This window comes from Hermetia illucens, chromosome 4 (assembly GCF_905115235.1).
Source record: "Hermetia illucens chromosome 4, iHerIll2.2.curated.20191125, whole genome shotgun sequence".
NCBI classification, from domain to species: domain Eukaryota; kingdom Metazoa; phylum Arthropoda; class Insecta; order Diptera; family Stratiomyidae; genus Hermetia; species Hermetia illucens.
Genome location: NC_051852.1, coordinates 37,866,896 through 37,893,678, shown reverse-complemented (window position 1 = coordinate 37,893,678; position 26,783 = coordinate 37,866,896). Strand labels below are relative to the sequence as shown.

Sequence of the window (26,783 nt, the reverse complement as noted above, 5' to 3'; positions counted from 1 at the left end):
ATATGATCTAGGCAGGTTGCAGACGAATAACATTTTTAGGAGAGAGTAACTCGCCGGGAAAACATGAATTGTTTGTATTGCAATCTTATCAGGCAAAGTAACAACAACAAAAGCTTTATTATTGGATGACATGATATACTGTCATTTAAGGTCTCTTACGAAAATTGTCTTAATGAAATCGAAGGAAAAAAAAAAAGGATAAGACGGCATAGTTTTAACAGAATTAAATTTGATTTGGTTGTCCAGAGCCGAAACACTAGTAAGACGAAATCTCTACTCTATAATCAATCCACTGGTACCAGATAAAAAAAATGGATACCCTTATACAGAGTAACCTCACGAAATCCGACCACAGTTGGCTTTTATGGGACAATGAATGATTCGAAAAGCAGACTGGAGCAGAACAATGAGTACTCGCCTTAATCTGAGTCTAACCCTAACAAGTGCGTGTGACAAACAGATATTGAACCGATTTTAATACGGTTTTGCTTTGCAAACAAAACCTTAAAAATTATGAAGGAATTGTCAAGTAGTGTAGAGTAAATAAAGGTGGTCACATGATAGTAAGGATCGTAGTGCGATACCGTGATTTGGTACAAGGCTAGCACAAATCCTGTGAACCGTCTCCTGTACATTGACAGTTCTATTGTCGAATCCTTCCCCGACCTTCACGCGGTAACCACTGGGTGATTTGCCATCAAAATATTATAGCAGACGGAGAAGATGACGACCTTAAAACGGAAGAAAGTATCTAGTCCGACCCTCCTGACAGGGGGTTGATCGAAACGCTGACAACGCTTTCTCGGAGAATATCAATGTGGCCAGGAACCCAGGATGCAGCCTCGGATTGGACGGATCAAACGGCAACGACTTCGGCAATGTAAAATGGACTACTCTTTTGGCGCTTCGAATGTAAATGATTGCGGACGTTACACAGTATTTGCCAGCGACAAAGAGCGAAGAAGCAGAGAATTCGGTGTTGCCTTTGTCATAAGCAAGGCAGGCAGCTGGCAATAGATTTCAAACCGATTAATGAACGAATCTGCTTAACTCGCTTCAAGATGAAGTTTCTCAATGTGTGGTATACCAACTGCCATTAAGGACCAAAATTTTGCATTTCGGTGGCAATGCGATATTTAAGAAATTCGAATCAATTCGCAAGTGGATAAATCGGTATAACGAGACGAAAATGATCGACGATCTACCTCGACGTTCAAGATGATCAATTACTGAAGCCCAGAACAGCGAGATCCACCAAATATTCGAGCAGAATCCGACAGTAGCGTTGTGTCGAACTCAACGCTTGCTAGAGCGAAAAGGAATCTCAGTTAGAATAATAACAATAAAACGAAAACCGATTGCCTCCGGTTGGGGATATCGCAATACAGAGATGAAACCTTTTTTCACCGAGAGTCACATAGAAAAACGTTTACCAAGTTCAAGTTTTGCAAATACGGATATTTCGGGGACTACTTGTTCCCATCACATGTCTCAAGACTGGTTACCGCTAATGAAGGGAACAAGTGGTTCCCGAAATATCGGTATTTGCAAGCTTAATAAATATCACTAACGAATAGAAAAAGCAAGTTTTAATTATTTCAAATAACTTAATCGCTAGAAACATCGCGAGATTACACTTAGGTTATCAGAAGTGTTGACTGAAGTCTACTCATCAATGGTTTGGCACAGATCCGAGCGAATGTATTCTTCCAGAGGATAACGACCCGAAACACCGCAAATATCATCGCAAGGTTGGGGTGGCTCGCACATTCACCAGATATGAATCCGATTGAAAACGTGTGAGCTGCCATGAAGCTTAACCTTCGTCAAAAAAGGGTTATAAGTATTAAGCAGCCTGCCAGCGACACTGCCCGAAAAATTAGTTAATAGTATGCCAAAACGGTGTCTGGCCTTACATGAGAACGGTGACGATTGGAATTCAATGAGGTCTATCTGGAAATAATTAACAAGAAAAACGAAGCTTACCGACTACTAATGGAAAGCCGAACCCAAGCCAAAAAAGACAAGTATCATGAACTAAGGTGATACGCTAAGAAGATCTGTAGGCGAGAACGACGAACGAGAACCACCCTCTGTAGAGATCAGAATGGCAATATCATCAGCAAGGCGACTCAAAAAAAAGCAAGATGGGTTTACTATTAGGTTGTTGCACATGAAATGGCCGATTTGGCAATCAAGTGAAGTTAGTTGCGATTTTGCTATATCAAACCCCCACCAGTTGTGATAACATTGAATAAAAAGGAAAAAAATATGGAAAAGAGCCAAGAACGTATACTTCTTCTGTATGAGTTCAAACTCGATCATAAAGCAGCCGAGGCGACCAAGAACATTCACAGCGCATTTGAAGCTGATTCGGTAAGCGAACGAAACACACGGCAGTGGTTCGAAAAATTGCGGTCAGTCGACGTAAACCTTCAAAGTGAGCCACGTGGACATCCAGGACCATCGATTGACAACGACGAGTTGCGTTTGCTAATCAAATCCGACACACGCCGGTCTGTGAGAAACATTGCAGAAAAACTGGGCATATAATATTCGACAGTTTTCCGGCACTTGCAACAACTTGGGAAGGTGAAAAAGCTCGGCAAATGGGTTCCGAATGTCCTTACGGAGCAAAACATGGCGCTCGAATGGAAATTTGCAATTCTTTACTCACCCGCAACAGAAGCGATCCCTTTTTCCACAGAATAGTGACATGTGATGAAAAGTGGATATTATACGACAATGGTCGCCGATCACCACAATGGCTAGATGCTGATGAGCCACCGAAGCATATGCCGAAATCGAGTCTCAATCCAAAGAAGGTAATGGTGAGTGTTTGGTGGTCTACAGCTGGAGTTATCCACTATTCTTGTTTAGCATCTGGAGAAACGATAAATGCACAGAAATACTGTAACCAACTCGAGGAGATGCACCAAAAATTGAGTATTCAACGGCCGAGATTAGCGAACAGAGATGGTGTGATACTCCTTCACGACAATGCACGACCTCATGATTCCAGAACAAGGGTTCAAAAGTTGAACGAATTGCAGTATGAGACTGCGTCATCCATCATATTCACCGGACCTTTCGCCAACCGACTATCACTTTTTTAAACATTTGGATCATTTTTTGACGGAACAACAATTTAGGAATGAAGAGGCCATCAAAATTGCCTTCGACCAATTTATCAACACCCGAAAATTGAACTTCTACGAAACTGGCATACATGCTCTTGAATCTCGCTGGGAGAAGTGTTTTGAATCGACTGGCACCCATTTTGATTTTTGTAAGTTTTACAGTCGTTTCAAATTTTAGCACCAATTCGGCCATTTCATGTGCAACAACCTAATATTTTCAAGACCTCCGGAACCCAACGACGACACATTTTCATCCCTTATCAAAAATATTGAAATCTTTTTGTAAAATTGAGGAGATAGATAACTATGGTGGCCCATTGATGGCTACCAAGATGGTTCATGAACCGAAGAGAGAGCGCTGACAATAATTAGCATACGAATCCAAATTGGAGATGACTAAAGATCGCTACAACAGAGAAAAAGGGAGAGAAAAGAAAAATCAGGTGCGTAGGACGTATGACAACGCCGAATGAATAAGAAAACAGGCCTGCAGAAAGAACTGCATCCAAACTTCACTTGACATCGCACTAATATAATTCCGGAAAAGGAGACCTTGGGAAGGATGGTGGACGCAATGGTCTGGATTTATAATTAGCAAAGATTGCAAGCGCAATGCTGACCACATTGCCTTTCAGAGTGTACTGTGGTGTACCGTTACGGTCTTGAATGAAGTGCTCTAACACACTTCAAGGCCTTGATCCAATATGGATTGTTGCGCCAACGATTATTATTAAAGATTGCCCAGAAAAAAGACTCTCCACATATAAATCGACAATACTAACTATTAGCAGAAGTGTCAACAGCGGCACCCAACTTCCCGAGCTGACCACAAGTAAGTTTGTTTAGCTTCAGTAGAAGGTAGCGATGGGTAGGTGATGTATGTAATATTATCATCTTAAAGTATGATATTACATTACCATCACCGATCCACGATCCAAGCATTACAACATCACGAAGCATTATGGCATTACCAAGCATCATCTTATTATCTAGCATCATCGCATTATCAAGCGTCATCACATTACCTAGCATCGCCGCATTACTAAGCATCGTCCCATCGCCTAGCATCATCGCATTACCAAGTCATCGCATTACAGAAGTGATGTTGTAATATAGCAGCAATATATTGTAGTACAAGTCGCAACGGCAGTTATCGATGGCTACGCCGAGTATCAGGCTGGCTTTTGGCCTGCTTTAAGTTGGCTCCGGACTAGTTTTGAGTTAGTATCGGGCTGAATTTTGGACTGCTTTCGGACTGGCTTTAGGCTTACTTTAGGTTGGCTTCGGGCTGGCGTTTGGAACAGTTTCGGGCTGGCTTTGGGTTTGCTTTAAGTTGCCTTCGGGCTGACTTATTTTGGATGCTTTGGGTTTGCTGTTGGTTACTTCGGGCTGTTTTGAATTGGCTTTTAGACTGTTTTTGTGTTGGCTTTGGTTTGCTTTAGGTTGGCTTCGAGCTGGCTACTGGCTGGCTTTTGAACTGGTTTCGGGATGGCTTTGGGCTAGAAAATGATTTCGGGTGCATGTGCATATAAGGATGCAGATTCTTGGCTTTAAATTATAGATCGTAATGTTACGGATTAGAATAAACGTCGGCTTTGCTATTACAAGCAGCCGAGGATTATCGAGTGCTGATATCAACTATCAGTTGCGAATCTGTTCCCTCGGCGAGCTTTAATGTGAAAAGGTGACTTTGCTTTTAAGTGTGATGGGCAAACTTTAATTATGCCAAGTAAAGGTAACATCTAAGGAAAGTAATGTTGTTTATCGTAAAACGCGACTAGAGTGGATGGAAATTTTTAGGTTAGCAATCTGCAATTTTCGGAACTGCTACCGAAATATTACCAACGCGTCGTATAAGAATTGGCCTTACGGCTGCGACCATCGGCTATCGAAAACGGCTGATTTTTTTCTCGAATGCTACTTACTATCTCCAAGTCTAGTGACAATTCCAACGATATAAGCTGGCCCTAAACGAAGTACGCTGTTGGAAATCTGGGGAGTTCTCCTCTCCATCCTGTATTCTAAAAAGGCAAGTGGCAGCAAACGCGACTCCGGTGTCGGATTGTTACTGCCGGCTACCAGCAGGCGAGCACTCTTAATCTGGAAGCTGGTTTCTGATAGGATACTAACTGCATGATTCCGGTCCAGATCACGGAGTATCGCAATTGAACAGTGCTATGCACCGACAAAGGTTTCCGATATAGAATTCAGAAGAGGCTTTTTAAAGGTGATATTATGATCGTGATGAGTTATCTGAATGCCACGATGGGGTCTAACAACACCTTGCTCGACCATGTGATGGGAAAATATAACCGTGATGATCGTGAAGATAATCGTGGTACGTTTGTGGATTTCTACAGCTTTCACCACCATCATTGCTAGCACATTGTTTGAGCACAGAGCATACCATAAGCTCAGTTGCGTTTCAACTGACCGACACCATACGAGCAGTCAGATTGACCACTTTGTAATTAGCAGCAGATTTAGGAGCTATGTTCTGTAACAAGAGAGGCGCTGAAATTGGCCTCGAAAGGGATCAGCATGTAATGGTCACTTGCCTTCACTTGAGTGTTGTGTCCAGCGCTTCTTGCAAGGTTGGATAGCTGTGACCCACCAAAGTCAACATAGACCACTGTCGTTCGACAATGGGAGAACTATCATAGAATACTCTTTTTCTCTAAAGCGAGAATTCTAAAGATATAGCGGCTGAATAGTAGATCCGAAAGAAGAAGGATACGGCCACTTTGGAAAGAACTCCTCCCTCTAATGCAACACTGTGGTTCTGATAAGTCTTGCGATAATAAAATATAAAATAGCTCATATATAATAATTCAAATTTTCATGAACGCTAACTCCTGTCTTTTTTGTAGCTTATAGTAAACAGTGGTAGGAATAACACAGTTTTTAGCTGAATAGAGTCTACGAGGAGTGATCATCAAAATCTTTCAGCATTATCTTTCTTTATCTTTCAAACAAGTAAACATAATGTGATAAATTCAATCAAACATTAATTGAAAGTCAAATAAATAGCAGATACTGAAAGGGTGGATCATATGGATTTAATATTATGGCATCTTGACATGATATTACCAATAAAAATCAACGGGAAATATCACCAATTAAACGATTTGCTACCAAAACGTAGTGGAATTATTCGTAACGGGCAGCCCTTGAATATTATAGTTAGATTTCAGTTCTGAGCTCATGCAACAATCTAAGAGGTTTCGACATCGACAATATTTCAACTGATTAGATAGTTCACTATAAATTACAAATACAGTTCTGTAAGTACACGAATTTAGTAAGAAAGCCCGACGCATCAACTCAGTCAACAAATACCGACAATATTTGAATCTTTCCAAAATTTCTCGTAAAAGTGATTTTAATAGTCTTATGAAAAATAATAATAAATAATAATACTCCACCGTAGTTGGTCGCAAACCCGGTTTTGAAAGGAGGAGGGATAGATAGTTTCATTCTGAATGGCTGCACGACACTGCAGAGTCTCAGGGGCAGGTAAGGAAAGTACAGGAACTTCAGTCTTACAGGTTACTCACTGAGAAAGCTGTCACCACATCTGGCAGTTGGGCATAAAATGCAAATCCATCTAATGGGAAGACGGAAATTTTTGAGGTCCAGTACAGATAACCGGCGTGAGTCTTGATAACTGAGTAGGGCTCCCGTAATGGATGGCATTACCTCGAAACCGCTAATCATGAACCAATTCGACGACTAGGCGCCGCGATGAGCAGGAGCATTGCTCCGCCTGCTGTAGCTGCTTCGCCAGAATCTGTGCCGAACAGCAGCGGATGAAGTAGACTAAGAATACTACTCCTATAGTAGGAAATAACAACGGCGGTGGCATCAATAACACCACGCCGCACTGCCGGCAACAGTTTCACTACTCGCCGAGGCACGCTTATTCATAATCCAGCTGAGGCTTCCGCTGCGGAATTCCAAAAAGCATGTATAGAATTTTTGGAAATGGATCTTTTGTATAAACCAAGTATTCCCAGGCTCTATGCATCTCCAGCAATTCCGAAAATTATATCTCAAATCAATGATGAAATTGCGCCTCGATTGTGTGCTGATATGCCGCTCCTGTAACTACAACTACTTGTGTATTGTGGTGCAGTTGCTGCTACCAAGTCGCACGACCAGAAGGTTCGCTTTTGTGTTATTTTAGACGGAAGAGACCCACCATGAACAATTCGTTTGGGACGTAAACGCAACTCATTAAGACAGGACATTGCTAAGCTGACTCAAATCAGCATAGGTAATGCTAGCAAACGGATAAAAATAAAGTACAGAAGGTTCACCGGAACTATGTCATCCCCAGGAGAATACGCACAGTTGAATTTCTGGACACACACCAAAAAATTACTGTCAAATGCAGTTGATTCCGACGATACGGCGGAAGTCACGCCAGAGGTGTTCAGAATGCAACATTCATGAGAAACCAGCAAAGCTTTTTCAGATCAACAAACCCCAACAGAGCGTCCAAACAGTGCAATTTTCGATAATGTAAACAAAAGAATATTGGAGTGGATTTTAGGAGTTAGACGCTCAGCATGCTTGATGATTATCCCTAAGAAGGATATGGTGAAGCCACGGGGAATTAAACTACGAGCTAGCGCAGTTCTTTAGTGGGCATTCAGGTTATCGGGCTTATCTACATCGAAGGAAACAAGAAAGGGAAAGAACCAAAATGAGCCGCAGTTAAGAACTGATCCAGTCCCGCAATACAATCCTCTATAGCAGCTCCATAGGGAGAGTGGAAAGAGAAGGGGGTGGTTTTAGTGAGTAAGAATCTCACATAACTGGATGGCTACAGGTTTCGAACCTTTCCAAATTCCAACGATGAAAAAAAAGACATTGAACTAATTTTAATATTTTTAATTATTTTCTTTTACAAAAATAAACTGAAAAAAAGCCAATAGGACCAGGCCCACGAGCTAACGACGACAGTTAATTCCCAGGAAGCATCAGACATTATTATGAATCAAAAGATAGTAACGTTCTCTAGAAAAAGTGATCAAAGTGCCTCGTTCTTTCGAGAGGACTAAATTTTAGTAAAATCTTCTTTTTCTTCAGCCTTTGCCACGTTCATAAGTGGGGTCGGCTCATCGTGATCGGTTTCGCCACTTGGCTCTATCGAATGCTTGATCTGGGTGCAATCTCACGTCTTTTAAATCCCCATCCAACGTATCAAGCCACCGTTGTTTCGGCCTGCCTTTTGGTCGTTTTCAATCGACTTCGATGTTCAGACCAATCTTGGCAGGTGAATTCTCGTTAGCACGACGCTTCTTCCGCAATTTTTCCAAGATCGATGCAACCCCATAACGATCGCGGATGTCCTCATTTCGGATGAAAGTCCTGGGGGTTTAGCGTGAGTACCTGCCGTGTAGGCATAATCCCACGGTCCTCTTCGGACACGGATTGATTTTGGGACCACAATCAGAGCCCCTCCATGCAAGCACAGCGGTCCTGGTTTATACTGAGTGCAGGCTCAGCATTCATACCAGTGGGTGTGAGGCCTATCTAACACCTCTGCCGTAACTAAGGGGTACGATCCCCGAGTTGTACAGCGCAACTCCACGCTTGAGCTCCGAGGAGCTCTGCCCGCGATCTAGGCATAACCACAACCACCATGAAACTCCCCCTAGCGGGCCAACCGCAAATAACTGGACCGAGAACACATCCCTCAGGAATTCTCTTGGAGCATATGCTCTCAGAGGGCCATCCCGATTCCCATGGTACCAGATAACCTCCGGTGAGGTTTTGTGGCAAGAGCCACTTCAGATGTCCCTTGCAGACTCGGGTCTGATCGCCCTCCTCGAGTACGTGGGGACGACACCTTCAGTTCGTTGATACGACGATCATAAAGAACATCAGTTGTGGAAGGTCACTTCATCCAGGTTGCGATAATGCGTGAAGCAATTTCATAGCGCAGTCCTCCATTGGCTGATAGCGTTGACCCAAGGTATTTAAATCGCTCAGTTCTGGGCAGATCACTGCCGCTGGCAGTCCTCGAAATCATTTTTGCTATCAGATGCTAAGAAAACATCATCTGCATAAAGCAGTATGTAGGACGCTGGACGTTGTATACTCCGTGTGACGGTGTCCATAACAAGAACAAAGAGGAGTGGTGAGAGGGCGCATCCTTGATGAATACCAACAAAGACACGAAACGGTTTTGATACACCCGCCATACTTCGAACTTTACTTTTCAGATCGTGGTAGAGCAACGCACGAGTTCTTCTGGCACTAAGTGTTGTCGTAAAGCATACCAGATGAGTTCGTGTGGCACACGGTCAAAAGCTTTCTCTAGGTCCAGAAATGGAATGTAAAGAGGGCGATGCTTCTCACGGTGTTTCTCCATGAGTAATCGCGCAAAGTGTATTGCGTCAGTAGTTCCGCAGTTTTTGACAAATCCGGCTTGATTCACGTCAAAAATGCGTTCAAAAATATTCATGGTATAGGAAAGTAACCGGATCGGACGGTAATTTGAACATTCTGCTGGACTACCTTTCTTTTACCATATTGGAAAAGTGGTACTTTCTTGCTAGTCAGATTGTGTTCTTCCTTCCTGAATAACCCGATTAAAGAACTCACTGAGCCACAGTGTTGGGTCCCAGCTCTTCGCTTTCCAGAGCTCAGATACGATGCCGTCAGATCCTGTGGCTTTCACCGATTTCAATCGTTTAATTGCCACCTCGACTTCAGTTGCGCTGACATCCTGAGTGTCCAGTTTATCGTAAAGATTTTTGTAATAGTTCGCTCGAGTAACAACGACTGTTTTCTTTGATTCCCGGTTGGCATTCTTATAAATTTGCCAATTAACAAGCGTTTTATCGTCGAGAAATTTGGTAGAGGCGTTTCTTTTCACGGACCTTCATTTCAGCATCATCATTCCAAAGCCAAGTATCTCATTCGATGTACCGCTTACCCGACTTGGTGACCCCGAGGGTTTGCAGAGGCCGCTTTGTGGATCGTGTCTTTCATTTGTTTCCACGATTCTTCCACATTCGTAATGGTCGGTAATCGTGTGAGTGAGATCGTTTCTTCTTTCTTCTCGCTAAATTGCCACCATTTAATGCGCCGCCAGCCAGTGCGTTCCTCACGCTGTTTTATCGGTGACTTAATTCACAGGACGGCAATCAATGGCCGATGTTGAGGTGCGATGGTCTCATAGATATCGGCGTCTTATGAGAATATAGTCGATTTGCGTTTTACTATTCCCACTATAAAATATCTATGTATAACGTTTTAATTTGCTCAAGCGTCTAAATAAATTCTTTAGATATTTTGTAACCTTTGAGTGTGAATGAGAAGATTTCAATAAAGTCACTGCTCTAAGTTGACATTCGTTATCTTTTGGAAGTAGATATTGGCAAGCGATAAATCGAAATGCATGTCTGCTCTTGAGAATGAGATCAAACCAATAAAATACGAGAGAGGCGTTTTGTCCCATGAACAATTCGGACTTGGAGTCAATGGAAAACGGCCAAAAGGGCAGTCGGAACAAGGATGTCTTAATACGATAGATGGTGATCTGAGAGCCTCTTAACTACATCCAGATCCATCAAAATAACGCAATCGATGAAGATGAAACGATCTCGCTTCTAAGCATTGATTGAAGGAGAAGGATCAGGGATATATCAAAGTTTCTTGCTGATATCGATATTTGTTAGTTAAATTTAGATAAATATGACTTTTTATTTGCTGATAATTCTCCACCATATTAGTGGATTTCTTTTAACTCTTCAAATCTTTAATGTTTTCTCATAAAATAATACTAATATCGCATATGCGTAATCTCTGGTAGCGGTCTTTTTTCTTATGTGGAAATATACACCCAAGAGGTAATTATCAAACCAATAAGACCCCATCGCATGAGTGAAAGAAACTACTTTTGGGAGTAAAAACACTGAAAATCAACAGACAATTGTGCTCAAAAATCAAGATACTTAACATATCACGTGAAACAAAAAATAACAACACCAACAAAAGTTAATCTAAACTAAACACAATTAACGTTAAGAAAGAAAGTTTAAAATCAAAGAAATAACATACTTAAATCTCCATAGCTATTTCGGCGGATAAAATCCATGGATTTCTGGGCTAGAATGGATGTCACACAATTTTGAGGCTCATCACTCATTGCCGTCTTATAGTTTCTTCCAATGTTGTTGGCATTGTTGCTATTGTTGCAATTGTTGTTGTTGTTATAATTCGTTGTAGTCATTGAACTGTTGTAGTTGCTACTAATTTTATTGTTGTTGTCTAGTATAATTGTCGTCATCTTATTATTTTTATCGATATCTGCATCTCTCATATAATTATTGGTTCGTTTGTTTATGTTTCGTTTTATTTTTGTGTATTTTTTTCATTTATTTTTGTTTTATTTATTTAGAGCGATTTTTAGGGTAGTTTGTATTTTTCGTTTGAGTTTTTTTTTTTTGGTTCAGAAAAATGCGAGCAAACAGCATTTGTACATGAAAGAGACGAAATGGACGAAAAAAAGCAAATTGAGCAAATGAGCAAGAATGAATATATGTATAAAGATATTTTATACAAAATACAATAAATAACAACGAAATATTGAAAATTGCCAACTGTTACAGTAACATGGATCGGGGATATTAGCTAGGTGGGTAGTTGTGAGTTTGAAACAGTTCTAGTATGATTTGTTTAAAATACATCAAAAGGTACAATGAACAAAATTATACAGAAACCACCTACGAATGATTTGTACAGCTTCGCTAGGACAACATTTCAATGGGAGATGAATTTGGTAGAGTTTGGGACTGTACACTTCAATTAAAATGGCTGAATTAACAAATATAAGTGCATATTATTTTTAATGTGTATTATTAAAAATATTAAGTACTTAAAACCCAGAGTTCAAAAATATACCACTGTGCTCTAAATGATACTATTGCATATTATATTATTTTATGTTGAAAAGTGTTCCTGCGACACTTGACTCCGGTTAAAAGTATACATATTAATGGTGTGAAGAACACAATGTCCATTAGATTATGTTGGCGATAGTATGGTTGGATCTTAATGATTAATGACGAATGTGGATATAATGAGCAACTACAAGTTGTACAAGGTCAAGCGGCTATCTCACAGATTTTTACAAAGCACAATCTTCTAGAAGCAACCAGATAATTGGATACTAGCCGATCAAATCACTCACAGGACAAAGGCCAAATGCTAGCAATTGAAAAACAGGGACAGCAAGGTCTGTATTAATATTAAATCAATGTGAAATTTCCAGTAGAATATTTCCAATTATATATATGTCCACAATCCTCGGCTAGGACGCTTCTGAACGAATGAAGGGTCTAAGGTCACTGAAATGAAAGCCTTACACAAAAAGCTATATACGTCATCCGCGCTACAAAATGTTGGAGTCAGCTGTTCCTCACTGCCATCAAGTATATGTGTACCCAGTGCCAACTCACATCCACAATTCTCGCCATATTTATCTAGGTTTCAGTCATCAAGGCCAGATCACAATGACCCTCGCCGCTCATTATAATTCATACTCACGTTGCACTTATGAATCAATATAATCGGAAAAAATACCACCTGTAGCCGCTTCCAGTCACGATACTCTTCATAGAAGAGGTGAAGCAACACCTAAAGAGTTGCTACCGCTTTTGCGACAAAACCGCTGTTTGTTGTGATTGTCATCTGAACCGGGAACAGTGGAAAAACCGCAAAAATTGGGCTAATAGGCATGCTAAAGTGGTTTTTCTTGTGGTGCCAATCAACCGCCTAAGACACGTTGGAGAAACTGGGCTATTTTCCTCTGTTTCGTCCCCAATGGATTGCGCTCTGCAGGCAAACCTGGATACTTTGGTCCATTGGTGCACAGTGAATAAGTTGGCTCTTAATGCCAGCAAATGCCACTTGATATGTTACTCGTTTAAAACCTCTCCCGCCCCTGTTTTCTACTCTCTTGGTAGTTGCGTTCTGTCCTATCTGAACTCTATCCTCGACCTGAGCGCAACCTTCGACGATAAACTTCGTTTAGACTGCCACTGTTTCGATATGACCAACCGTGCTCTCAAAATGCCAAGTTTCATACTGCGTTCTTGTACTGATTTCACCTCGACCCAACCCTTCATAATGCTTTTTAACTTCCTCGTGAGAAGTACCCTTGAGTATTGTTTTGTGTTTGGTCCCCCTTCTTTAATTGTGATTGTCTTGCCCTAGAGAAGATACAGTGCAAATTCACCCACTCGCTCTTCTTCAAGATGAACCTCCCCCGTGTTGACTATCCCGCCCGGCACCGTACCTTTCGTCTCCCTTACCTCCAACAACGTAGAATCTTTCTCGATCTTTGCACCATCTTTAAACTCCCTACCAGCTTAGTGGACTGCTCCGCCTCTACTGATGTTGTTGTTCGTAGCGTGTCATACAACACCCCCTGATATTTTCCGTGTGCCCTTCGCGGAGCTATTCCCATTCCCCGATCCCGAAACTATGTCGGAGTTATAATGCAATACAGCTCGGTCCCGTGGGCTCCTTTTCGTACTTTAGTTCTAAGTGTAAACTACGCTCTTTGCTTTCTGCTCCTTCTATTGTCCGTTTAATAAGCAAAATCAAAATAATATGAATGGCAACTTTAAATCACTAATCATCCGGAGTGAGTCTTTGTAGCATTCGAATGGAGTCATCAAATCTAACTCTCACTTGAGAAAAGTTGGGGCAATGTGGACTCGGAAAACATATCAAAGGCACCGAAGCGGGCAAGGCGGTTTTCACTGTAGATAGCAGGTAACAAGTCGGGAAACCGGAAGCTTGACGCTTCAGGTATAAAAAGTTTTGTGTTTCCCTATGTGAGGAGCATAACGTAGTTCTCCATTGGCTTATAGCATTGATCCGAGATATTGAAATCGCTCAGTTCACCATTGCCAGAACTGAGCGATTTAAATATCTCGAAGGGCAGGTTACTGCCATTGTCAGAACTCAGCCATTTAAATATCTCGAGTCAATGCTATGCTATGCTATTTCACGTATTAATGCATCCTGGATGAAGTGGCATTCCCCAACTGGTGTTCTTTGTGATCGACGTATCAGCGCACGCCCCAAATCTAAAATTTACTGCAATGTCGTTCGTCTGCCGCTCTCTATAGTTCTGAGTGTTGACCGACTATAAAGATCAATGAATGGCGTCTCGCGGTAATGGGGACGAAGATGTTGCATTGCACTGGTGATGTGACACGTTTTGATTACGTCTGAAATGAGAATATCCGCGATCGATATGGTTTTACACCGATCGTGGAAAAACTGCAAGAGAGGCGTTTTCGATGGTGTGGTCACGTAATTCACGCTAACGAGAATTCATCGACCAGTATTGGTCAGAACATCGAAAGCAATGGTAAGCAACCAAAAAGCCGGTCAAAACAATGGTGGCTTGATCCGCTGAATGGGGACTTAAAAGTCTCGAGATTACATCCTGATCAGGCATTTGATAAAATAAAATGACGAAACCGATCACCACGTGCCGACCCCGCTTGTGAACTGAAGGCTGAAGAAAAAGAAAAAGATGTGAGGAGCGACGAGTCCGTGTAATATAGCTAAAAATTCCATTGCTCTCAATTTTCTAGAAAGCGATTTAAATAAATCATTTGATGGAAAGCCCTGTGTTGATAATGGTCAACCTCATAAGCTTCACACTCTGAGTTTAATATTATTAGCAAATGCCAACAATTTAACCAACATCAAATATAAAAAAGGGCTAGGAAGAATTAGATTCTTCTTGAATGGAATTTTTAATATTTCACTCGAATTTCAATTATTCTCGTTAATTATGACGTCAGCATCTTATTTGTATGGCTTAGAATGCTGTTAATTAGCACGAAATTGATAAGTTTGAACTGCTATAACTTTCCCACTAATAGTTGGATTTTCATGAAACCTGGCATGTGTATGCACGAGGCTCTATGTTGGTGCAAAATTTAGTACACTTAGGATGAACTTAAGGAGAGTTAACATGACAATATATGGAATATTATGGAAACTACAACCACCCGCTCGAGACGCCAAATTTCTTTGATTTCCCGAGCCAATACCTAACAGTTCACCAACTTTTCCACGTATTTCCGTTCAGTGTTGCTATTAGTCCGCTGCAAAACCATGCCATCTAACATCATTCAGTAGCCATGCAAAACCAAAGGGGACTCAACGAATCCCCCTAGAAGATGCCTCTCCGTATATGAATAGGTTTTGAGGTATTGGCACCCTCAGATGAACGAACTGCTATAGTGGTATGCCACCCTTCCATGACTGTCGCCAAAAACTTTATTAATTTGGAATCAATGCGATACAGACGTAGGACATCGATTAGCCAGGTGTTGCGATACGTTGTCGAAAGCCTTGGCGTAATCGATATAGCAACTAAACAGGTTTATTTGACCTCTAATTGCTGGTCCTACAACAACCAAGTCGATAATGAGTTGCTCTTTGCAACCTTTTTAGCCGACTCGGCAGCCCGTCCGCTCCTCAAACCGAATGTGGCTGGTCTCGAGCTGCGCGTTGACCCTTCCACAAATAATAGATGCTGCGAACTTGTAGAGGGTTGGTAAATAATCGGTCTTGTGTCTGCGGGGTTCTGTACCGTGTGCGTCTTAGCGATAAGGTATTTAATCCCCGCAGTGAGGAAGGGTGGAAATTCCTCCGGCCGACTCATGATCTGATTTATGCTGTGTGCCAACCGACCATGTATACAGGTGATCTTTTTGCACCAGAAGTTCTGCACCCGATCCAGACCTAGGCCCCCAGTTCTTCAAGCTGTGTATGGCTCGTCGATAACATCCGTAAAATTTATTCTCGGCATAGTAGCATGACGGGTGCCTTCGGCGGTGAACTACTCAGCATGCTCAGCATGTTGGGCGGGTAACCCCTCCAGCCCTCCCCAATATTCTTTCGCTTCTGACACCGAAAGCTGTACTGTCTTGACGCTCTGTTGGCATTCGTTGAGTGACCTGAAAAGCTCCAGTGGTTACTGGAGTGACTTTCGCCATACCGTCATATACGACTGTATATGACAGAACATTTTTGCTTTACTGTGTCCAGAATTTCAATTGCGAGTGTTTCACTGGGGATGGCAGCAAGGGGCGGTAATATGTTATACCCGCCTCCGCCGTTATTTCGTAGTAGTAATTTTGACGACGTGCTGTCCATTACGGGAGCTCGACCCAGTCACCAAGTCAGACGACTCCCGCCGGTTATACGTACCGGAGATCAAATTTCCCCTTCTCATTTTTGGGTTTGCATTTTATATCTAACTGCCAGGTATTTTTATTATTATATTCATTATAAAGTTGGTGTTTTTTTACTGAAAACGCAATTAAATATATTCTGTTCAAAGGAATATTTCAAACTTTTGATTGTCACGACTATGTATCAACTGCTATCACTTCGTTGCAATTTATTTCAAAACAAGTAATCTATTCAGAACTGTTATTATATAGGATACTTAAACTCCTTCCTTATATCGAGAAAATAAAAGGAGGAATCCTTTGAATTATCAAAAAAAAAAAAAAAAAACCGGAGGACACTACCTACTTCTAACTAATAAATCAATTGATTTTCACTCTAACAAATTTTGCATGCTCCTTCCGTCACTTGAACTGTTTTGTATTAGGAATACTGCTCAAGATTGGCTGCCATCAATTAATTGTGCTGTTAGCATTTACTACAATTTCAAATCTTGAAGAGCAAAACATGGTGTTTTTTCTATTCCCCCAAGGACGCCTTTTGTTTATTACTTGCACAACCAAATCCGTAAATAAAGCAAAGATTTGGGAGGTTTGCAGTCAGTTACTAAAAATTATAGTAATAGATTATTTTTAATTTTATTTGAATAGATATCGGTATGGAGGTATTTCGGAGTCTAAGCACCATGTAGTGGCAGCCTCTTGATTTTTTTTTCAGATTTTTCGGTTGGGTAGTTTCTGAGAATGGGCCTGTGAAAGACGTGATCAATTTCTAAGCACCCCTGCCCCCCCTGCTTTCCAAGAAATGTCAAAACTAAGACCGGCTTCGGAAAGTACTAACAGAAATCTTTCATTTGATACCCAACATGATTATATTTGGTGAAAAAAAAATTCCACCCTCTTAAATTGGACAAAGAATGATGTAACTCCCTGTATGCGTGCGTGTTCACAATTCCCATGTTTCCACCAAATTTGGTGTCACTATAACCATTTCCGAGAAAATTGCGTGTGACAGACAAACAGTAAACTGATTTTAATAAGGTTTTGTTTAAGCAGCATAAAAAGAAAAACAGACAAAAAGAAAGTCCAATTTCTAAGGAGAAGATTCAGAAGAAATCATCTCCCAGATAACCCAAGCTTCTTCAAAATGAAATACATGATATATCAGCAAAAATAAATAAACTAAATTAATTCACAATTACATTAACACTAAAATTCCTCATTGGTCCAATCAGACTCCTTTACATATCACTTTATATAGTACAAATCGACAAAACAGCAGAGACGCTGTTATTGTAAATCGCATAAGAGAAGAGAACCAAGCTGGAAGGGAACGATTTATGAAAAATATTTAGAGGTTGTACCCTGTAACATGGTCTCGACACAGAAATGAGTAGAGCTTCATTTGGCACTGCTAAGTATGCTTTCAAAAGCGAAATCGCGAAAATTCACACAATTGAATGAAGGAATTTAAACTCATGTCAACGGAAGCAAAAAACTGAGGCTCATAGAGCGGTATTTCTATTGTCTCCAAAGAAGAGAACATGGAAACCCTAACGGGAGTACTAAAACTACCACCTAGAGAAAATCGGGATGCAAGGCTCCAGTACTTGCATCCAGCATGAAGAGCGGAGATACTACATATAAAACAATTGGGCTTCCGCAAACTGCGAACGGAGATATCTTTTAAAGATCTTCCTAAATGAAGGAATAAATTCTTATCCAGCCCGCAACTTAGTACCATACCGGAGTCCCGCAGAGAAAGTTGAAGGAAGAGTGGGTATTACATAACCGTCCGGCATGACGAAAAGACAGACATTGAGCCGATTTTAATAAAGTTTTTTTTTACCAGAAGGGATGGGAAAAAGTAAATTCTTCGTAAATGGAACTTTAATATTTCACTCGAATATCAATTATTCGTGTCAGCATCTTACTTCCTGGGTTTAAGATGCAGTAAATGGGTTTCGATTGGGTAGTTGCCGAGAATGAGTTCTGTTTCAATTTAAATGTGCACATTTCGACCCTTTACTCGAGCATTTTGCAATTTACGTCAAAACTAAAATTTACTTGTGAAAGTACTAATTGATACCTTTCATTTGATTCCCCACACATACATTAGCTGAACAAATTTACAATCCCTTTTTCACGTATGACAAGTCCCCCTTTAAACTCCACATAAATTTATGTCGCTCACTGTATGCATGGGATTTCAAAGTTCCCATATGTCTACTAAATTTGATTTGAATCATTGTAGCCATTTTAGAGTGCGTGTAACAGACAGACAGTGAATTAATTTTTCATAAGGTTTCGTTTTATACAAGGTTTTGTTTTATACAAAACCCTAAAAAAAGGAAGAGGTGCTCAAGGAAATGAAAAAGGAGAATTGTATATAAAATTTCCAAATTTTATGTTACTAAAGAGAGGACAAGAAGAATTGATGGGGATCGATAGTAGTTTGCCGGATGCGGTCGAGATGGTTGACTGCCAGCCTCTCGATACCGTTATCCTGGGCTCGAATCTCGGTCGTCTAGGCTTATCACTGGTACAACATTAAGTGTGATGGCAATGAAACTGAAACATAGCATCAATGAAAACTGAGACTGCGTGGATACCCTATACTCCTGAGTGGAAGTGGAGACATATTATAATTCCAGTTATGTGTTCGAACTATAATAGCTTCAATTCCCGAAGTTCGAGAACGCCTTCAACATTTGCTGAATTATTTTATGGTATGGTACGGCTTCCTGGATGCCATAAAATGCAAACGTAGTCTGATTGTATGATAGATTTTGTAACGTCCAGAGGTTCATTTAATAACTGGAAGAAACTTCTCCACAATAACGAAATCATCACAGTGAAAGTTAAGTTAAGACGTCCTGGATGCGATTGTGATCTTGTGACCAAACATAACAACTACCAGTAATGGCCAATGAACAAGCTCAAAAATCTAAAGAATAAAATAGCGAAACGCAACCAGCATACCAACTAGGAGTAGTCGAAGTTTAGAGAATTTTTTTTTTGGCCAATGGTTAAACAAAAATAACAGATTGAAGAGGGTTTCCCTTTATTGGTTAAAGCTACTTGTTAGAAATCACAAATGGTGTATTTCGGGGACCAGCTATTCCTTTCATTAGTGTGCCACTATTGCAATATAATCACAAATACTGTATTTCATCTCTTTAAGGGGGTCGTCTGGTTACAAACCCGAATTTTGAGCGTATTTTTCAGGATGGATTGCAAATAAGTAAACAAAACATTGAGACATTCTTCTTGAAATTGAATAGAAAAAACTTTTTTTTTGTTTTTTTGAATTGTGATCTTGAAGTGAACTTAACTGCGCCAAGGTAGAAAAATGATATCCGAGTTTTTGGCAGGTTTCCTCAATGATATTTTTTAATTATTATATCCTTCGCTATGCGTAGACACGAGCTTTTTGGAAAAAGTCGAAAATTCTCAAAATTGCGGATGTTAGAACAAAAAAGTCGTTTTTCACCACTTTTTTTTCAACTAAAAAGGGCTAAAAGGGACATATCTTGAGGCCTAGATTTAATATAAGTGCACCATCCTGATTTTTTTCGAATTTTTGGGTTCGGTAGTTTCCGAAAATAAGTCCTGTCTCACTTTAAGTGTACACATTTTGACTCCTTACTCGCGCACTTTACAATTTACCTCAAAACGCCAGATTCGGAAAGTAATAATCGAGACCTTTCATTTGATACCCCACATGACTATATTCAAAGAAAAAAAAAATATTTACATCCCCCCTTGGCATGGAAATTTCGTTCGGATCGGTTTACCTATTTTAGAGAAAAGTATGTGTGGCAGACAGACAAACAGTTTTACACAAAATTTTAAAAAAATAAACAAACTTCCAAAACGCTAACGTTTGCAGCTACTGTATTTTGAGACGAAAAGGGTATACTATTCGTAGATTTCATGGAATTGGGAACTAGGAGTAATGCAATTTTTTGTTATGAGGCTTTACAATGTTTGCGAAAAACTATTCAATACAAAGTCGATAACCATAACCTCGGCGTTTCAGATATGGAAGATTTTGTGTATTTTTTCTGCAAAAATATTTGCGTGCCCGGTGGTTCCATTTGTACAGAGCTTTTAATGTATGTGCATTGAGTATGTCTAACTATTGATTTCAAAATGACACTGACTATCTTTCAACGGGCTGTAATTTTATTAATATTAGGATTTCTATCAAATTTTCCAGTATAGTGTTCCATATTATAGCCTTTAATTACAGCATAGTTCCAACCTTTCCACCATTTCGTACTAACAGATACAGTCGTTTCTGAGAAAAACGCATCTAAGAGACAAACATTGAACCGATTTTAATAAAATTTTGTTTTCTAGAAAACCGGAAAAAGAGGGGTACAAACTTGTGGATTCGTTCTTATTATTGATGAGAGCTAATGCAACCCAGCGATTCTTTGAGCAATTTCAATGGGAATCTCTTGATCACACCTTGAATTTTCCCGACCTAGGGCGGAATGACTTCCATTTTTTTTCCTAAACGGAAAAGGCGGCTAGGATGACAGCATTTCGAAAGCGACGATGTACTTCAACTCCAATTCATTTGCGACATCTTATCGAGAGGACATTACCAATTTTGTCCCAAAGTAATACCACAAGCGCCGAGATTATAATGTGAAAAAATAACCGCAAGTGTACATAATTTATATCAATTAAATTCCATGTTCGCTTAACTTTCACACATGTTAGAGTTTAGTAGCTCTGGTCATATGATCCATCATTGATGGAAGATAACTATTAAACAAGAAATCGAAGAAAATACATCAAAACCTAAAAGGATGAAAATGCCAGAGGCTTCAACTAGATCTTAAACTTAAGGTACTTCAATTAACAGGTAAATTCGAGACATAAGATTTCAAACGTTGAAAGAAATGGGAAGACTTATGGAATCAATAAGCCCACCCGAGCTGTAACTTGAAGACCGAGGTACAGAGTTCACATGATTAGAAAACTATTCCAACAGGCCAAGGGAAAAAATAGGTCTGCAGATCCATTGAAAGAACAATAAAGAGAGCAAAGATATTGCTAAACTAAAATTGAAAGTGGAATAATCTAAAGTCATCTTTTAAAATTACCAATACTTCGGTTCTTTCATTTCAGATCTACCACCTGCGGTTGCACGATATTGACCAATTCCAGCTTGTCAACTTTAACGCATCAAAGAATGATTGGGACAGCTGATTGTACAATATATTTACAGTAAAAGCAAAGCTACACACAAAAACTATTTGAATGAAGCAAATGTTTGCTAGAACTATAGGGGCGACTACTGCAATCCTCTATTTCATCCTACATTTTTTTAAATCTTTAAATTGTTAAATTCATACAACAAGAAGCCAACAACGATGACCAATTTTCCAAAAAAAAAAACAAGAAAGCTCATGGTATCCCGTAGAATCTCCCGACAAATACTTTCATATAAATACAGGACAGAGAAGAAAAGCAAATTCAACGAAACACTTCTATAAACGCCGATTTAGGCAATGCAATTGGACCTTCAAAAACCCTTACTAAGGGTGACCAGAAAGGCAACATATATAACACCAAAACTGTTAAGTTTTTCCACAAAAACCAAACGAAAAGTTAAGAATACAAAACACTGAAACTACTGACCAACCAAGTGCAATAGGAGATAACATAAAAATGAATCAAAAAAAAATTACAATTACAACCAATATAATTATTATTACAATTTCACGCAGATATCTTCAATTATTTCATGTCTTAGAGTCTCTAAAAAACAATAAAGTAGGAATCAAATCAGGGGGTGTACCTCCTTCTTGTTTATATTTTTTTTAAATTTTCATTTTCAATTGATTATATTTTCAATGTGAAATTGAATATTGTGTGAATGCAGTAAAGATATTAGAAAGTGAAAGATAAATTAGTTTTGTCAGAGGAGCAAGATAAAGACAACAATGACAATTTTTAATTTGGTGATGAGAGTCCCCGAATTTCCATGAGTTAGTATGGAATATTTGCATTTAGTTTGGAAAAATAGAGTCAGTGAGAGAGAAAAAATAATTGATCGATGAAAAGTAAATTGAGAAGATACAATTTGGATTTGAGAAAGTACTCACCTGTGATTATTTGTTTTTGTCCTCCGTTTATGTTGATATTTGAACCGGTTGTTGTTTGTTGCTGTTCACGTAAAGGACTTTTAGCTTGTAGACCGGTTACGATTGGAGTGTGCAGCTATAACGAATTGAAAGAAATGTTCAGCAGAGAAGATAGGATTGAAATGAAATAGATTAAATGATCAGTAAAAGAGTTTTCGCACATTAAAATTCTAAGCCTTCATATTTGAATTGAAAGTCGAACCAAATCCATTGAATGAGAGGCACTGAACACATACATATTATTCCAAAATTGATGAAGTGATAAGTTATCAGATAAACTGGAAACTTAAAAACGAAAAAGCAAGTGAATATCGATAGGTTCCCAGGTGCTGGAATACGTTAGTCACGGCTCAGAAGTGTCTGAGCTTCAGATTTTTTTATGTCAACTAACCCAGTCTTTAATTAAATCCATTCTATATTAGCCTAAATTAGCCTAAATAATATTGTATTAAAACCATTCTGAATTTCCCAACATCTCTGCTTATCTCTACTTTGATATTCTCTTATAGTAGCCCAAATGAAGCAGCTTCCATAGTTCTAAATTCACTAAATGTACCAAGTACTTGTAAAGATCAAATATTACTGGAGAGGTCAAGACTAACTGCAGTTGAACATTGTCAATCTCGAATGTATAACTGTACCCTGCACAACATATTTGGTGAAAAGTGATCCCCAGACTCTAAAGATACAATCACAAAGGATACCGCCAACACGCAGCTAGTTACCGGTATGTTAGCCAGTTCAGGAAGGCGGCCGCATGAAGTTCTTACCATTTCTGCTCCAAAAATCATACGACCTCAGTTAAGGAAAAAGTAGATTCAATTCATTTCCACCTAAAAAAAGATCAAACGTAGCATTAGAGTGCCCCTCCACTTAACATCTGATTGTTTAACATTTGATCCACTCCTTAATATATTTTTCCTTGGAGTAGCAAACTCTTTCTAAACCAAAAAAATTTCGCCAAAATAATTGACATGTTGATATATTCTCATATTTAATTAAGAACAAGTCGGGAAATCGGAAGCTGGGCGCTTCAGCTATGAAAGGTTTTGTTTGCTTCTTCTGGAGTATATTTGAATGCAGAACTGTCCCATTTGTACGTAGCCCGTTATGTATATTCATTTGGCATGTCATGTCATGTCATCACTTTGGTGTGATATTGATATTTAGTTGCAGTGAATTTTCATGGTAAAGTCAATTTTCAGCCATTGTAACTTTGTTAGTTATAGTGTGATTGAGCCGATATCGATATGGAGAGTATTTTGAGGCCTGGACACTATACAGAGGCAGCTTCATGATTTTTTTCAGATTTTTCGATTGGGTAGTTTCTGAGAATGGGTCCGTTGAAGAAATCATCACTTTCCACCCCTCCCACTCCCCACCTTTCTAACAAATTTCAAAACTAAGATCGGCTCTCAACGTAGAAGGACATGACTCACTGCATGTCTTAGCGTTCATAGTTCCCACCTTCTCACCAAATTTTGTGTCAATCGATATAGCCCTTTCTGGGAAAAGTTCGTGTGACAGATAGACAGACGGATATCATTCTGGCTAACGAAGGATATGTAAACACCTTTCAGAAAGGGGGGTCTGCCTCAATCGTAGCCCTAACTTTTATCAGCCCTGCACTGGTACATGGTATGTCCTGGTGCGTCAGCAAGGACTACACCAGGCAATCTTCTTTGGGTTACGGATTGAGTCACCGGGCAGAAGATCATCATGCCCGAAACCGAGAAAGATGTCAGGCTGATCCGCTAAAGCTCTGAATGAGCAGACCTTCATAGAGGTGTGGTTAGACCAATCTAATAAAGCAGGCGCATCTAAGAAAAGAGCTGCCCATGTGGCCCAATGCATCGCCAAAGCATGTGACGCGTCCATGGCTAGGAGGTGCTCATTCCCCAGTAGAAGACAAAACTACTGGTGGAATATTGAACTGGCCAGCCTTCGATCAGCCTGTCACCGAGCCAGAAGAGCGGCTCAGAGAGCGGTAGGCAGAATTGACCAAGGGCAAAAAGAGCGCGCCAATAAGGAAGCCCGCAAAACCCTCAAGTTTGCCATCCAACGGAGTAAGAGGTAAAGCTTTAAGATGCTCTGTTCGGAAGCGGACGTAAACCCGTGGGGGAGCACCTATAAAATCGTGATGGGGCGATTCAGAGGCCGGTCATCTCCGCAGATCACGTGCCCTTCACTCTTGTTAAAAATTATTCAGGGGTTATTCCTCCAGCAAGAAGAGGGCATAGACAGCTTTCAGCGACCTCTGAACGACACGGCAATATCGCCAGTCACCAGTGACGAGCTACTCTAGATCTGCACTATGATAGGAGATAACAAAGCTCCGGGTCGTTTCGAATAAGGCCCTTAAACTTGCCGTGAAATCCACACCGGACATGTTTGCTGAGTTGTTCGAAGCGTGCATGTCTGAGGGGATATTTCCTGCATCATGGAAACGAGAGAAGCTGGTGCTACTGCCTAAGGCTAGCAAACCTCTAGGGGGCGAAATGCTAGAGCGAGTAATCTATAATAGATTACTCCCGGTTGTTGAGAACCAGATGCAATCCACGAAAAAGGTACTAGCAAATATTGCGTGGTGATGACCCTGGATGTGAGAAATGCATTCAATTCGGCTAATTGGAACCTAATACGGGAATCTCTGGAGAAGATTGGTATGACACCGATAACGGACCCCAGGAGTACATTGTCTCCGCGGGTGTCCCACAGAGCTCCGTACTGGGCCCACTGCCGTGGAACAGCGATGTACTTAATCTTCCCCTTCCGGAGGAAACCACGGTGGTGGGGTGCCCCGACGGTATAGCGCTGGTTGTGGTCGCAAAGCACCTCGAAGATGCTGAATTATACTCATGCGAAGCGATCAGTGATGTTAAGGGTTGGCTAGAGAGTTCTGGTCTGACACTTGCGGAGAAAAAAAAACGGAAGCGGTCCTCATCACCAAGCGCCGTAAAAGAAATTTTGCCCCTATTCAAATTGGGAACCATATCATCACTTCTAAGCCTGCCATCAAATACTTGAGAGTGAACTGAGTTCAGTCTATAGAAGAGCAGCCCTAAGGGTGTGCTCGGCATTCAGGACTGTCGCAGATGAGATGACGAATATTCATAATGCGAAGTCTATCTCTCCTTTATCGCAGACGAAGAACGCCGAAAGGGAGAGATCTCTAAATAGATGGCAAGAACGTTGGGAACGCTCGGAAAAGGGTCGGTGGGCACACAGGCTCATCCCTACCATCAAGGAGTGGTTGGAGAGACGGCATGGTGAGATTAATTATAATCTTACTCAGTTTCTCACGGGGCATGCAGGATATCGCCAGTACCTCTTTAGGTTTAAACTAGATACCTCACCCGATTGTACAAACTGCCCTAGGTTTGTGGAGGATAGGAAGAACCTAGAGGAGACTGAGAGTGAAATTATGCGGTGTTTCCAACGATTAATTAATTGAAGTAATAAAAACTTGTTGTTGCCCACACCAACGAAAAAGAAACAACAAGTTTTTATTACTTCAACTAGAGGAGACTCTAGGAGAGGTGCTCGTACCAGAGAATCTGATGTGAAGAATGTTAGCATGTCAGGAAGACTGGGATGCGATCAACTCCATGGTCGTATCTATCCAGAGCAAGCGAAAGGTAGAGGAGACTAGAAAAGCGCGGTTACGTACGCCGCGTAGAGACGAAAGCGGACCAAGCTAAAATGAGCTGACTCCGCCCCGTGATGTAATATCGTACGATGTTTCCACGGGGCTTGGGGGAGTCGGGGATGGTTTTAGTGGGTAAGAATACCACACGCTGGCGTGTCCAGGCCAATGTCTTTTGAAGATTTCCACCTCCTCAAAAAAAAACCGATTTTAATAAGGTTTTGTTTGCAAAAAATCATTGACGGAGAACAGAGCTTTGAAAAGAAACTTCTTACTCTTTGTAGTATCCAGGCCCGTTCTTCCTCCTACCCGTTATTTCAGAACCTTCTAGTTCTCTTTACTCCCTCTGATCGCCCCACGAAGTCCACCAACCAAATAGTAGCATCTCACTCTGACAAGCCAGGAAGAGGACCCATTCCTCTATAATAACCGAAGCAGAGCGACAGTTTTTCCTTACTCGATCGCACGATCCGTCCCGTTATATTAGTCTGGCGGCTTGAGAATTGAGTTTCGATATATAATAATAATAATCGTTGGCGCAACAATCCATATTGGATCAAAGCCTTGAAGTCATCATTCAAGACCGTAACGG

The 26,783-nt window shown here is 40.5% G+C and overlaps 1 protein-coding gene across 7 annotated transcripts in view; it reads right to left on the bottom strand.

The window, feature by feature from the left end:
• Positions 1–26,783, bottom strand: part of LOC119655183 (cytospin-A-like) — a 498,871-nt gene that overhangs the window by 8,088 nt on the left and 464,000 nt on the right. For 5 of the 7 annotated variants that reach the window (XM_038060941.1, XM_038060940.1, XM_038060946.1 and 2 more), the window contains 2 exons: positions 22,507–22,621; positions 11,217–11,465 (listed from right to left, as the gene is read on the bottom strand). In XM_038060941.1, coding sequence (XP_037916869.1) covers positions 11,217–11,465; positions 22,507–22,621 — 364 coding nt within the window. Of the gene's footprint in view, positions 1–11,216; positions 11,466–22,116; positions 22,203–22,506; positions 22,622–26,783 lie in introns of those variants that run through there. The other 2 variants (XM_038060943.1, XM_038060942.1) reach the window with 2 other exon arrangements.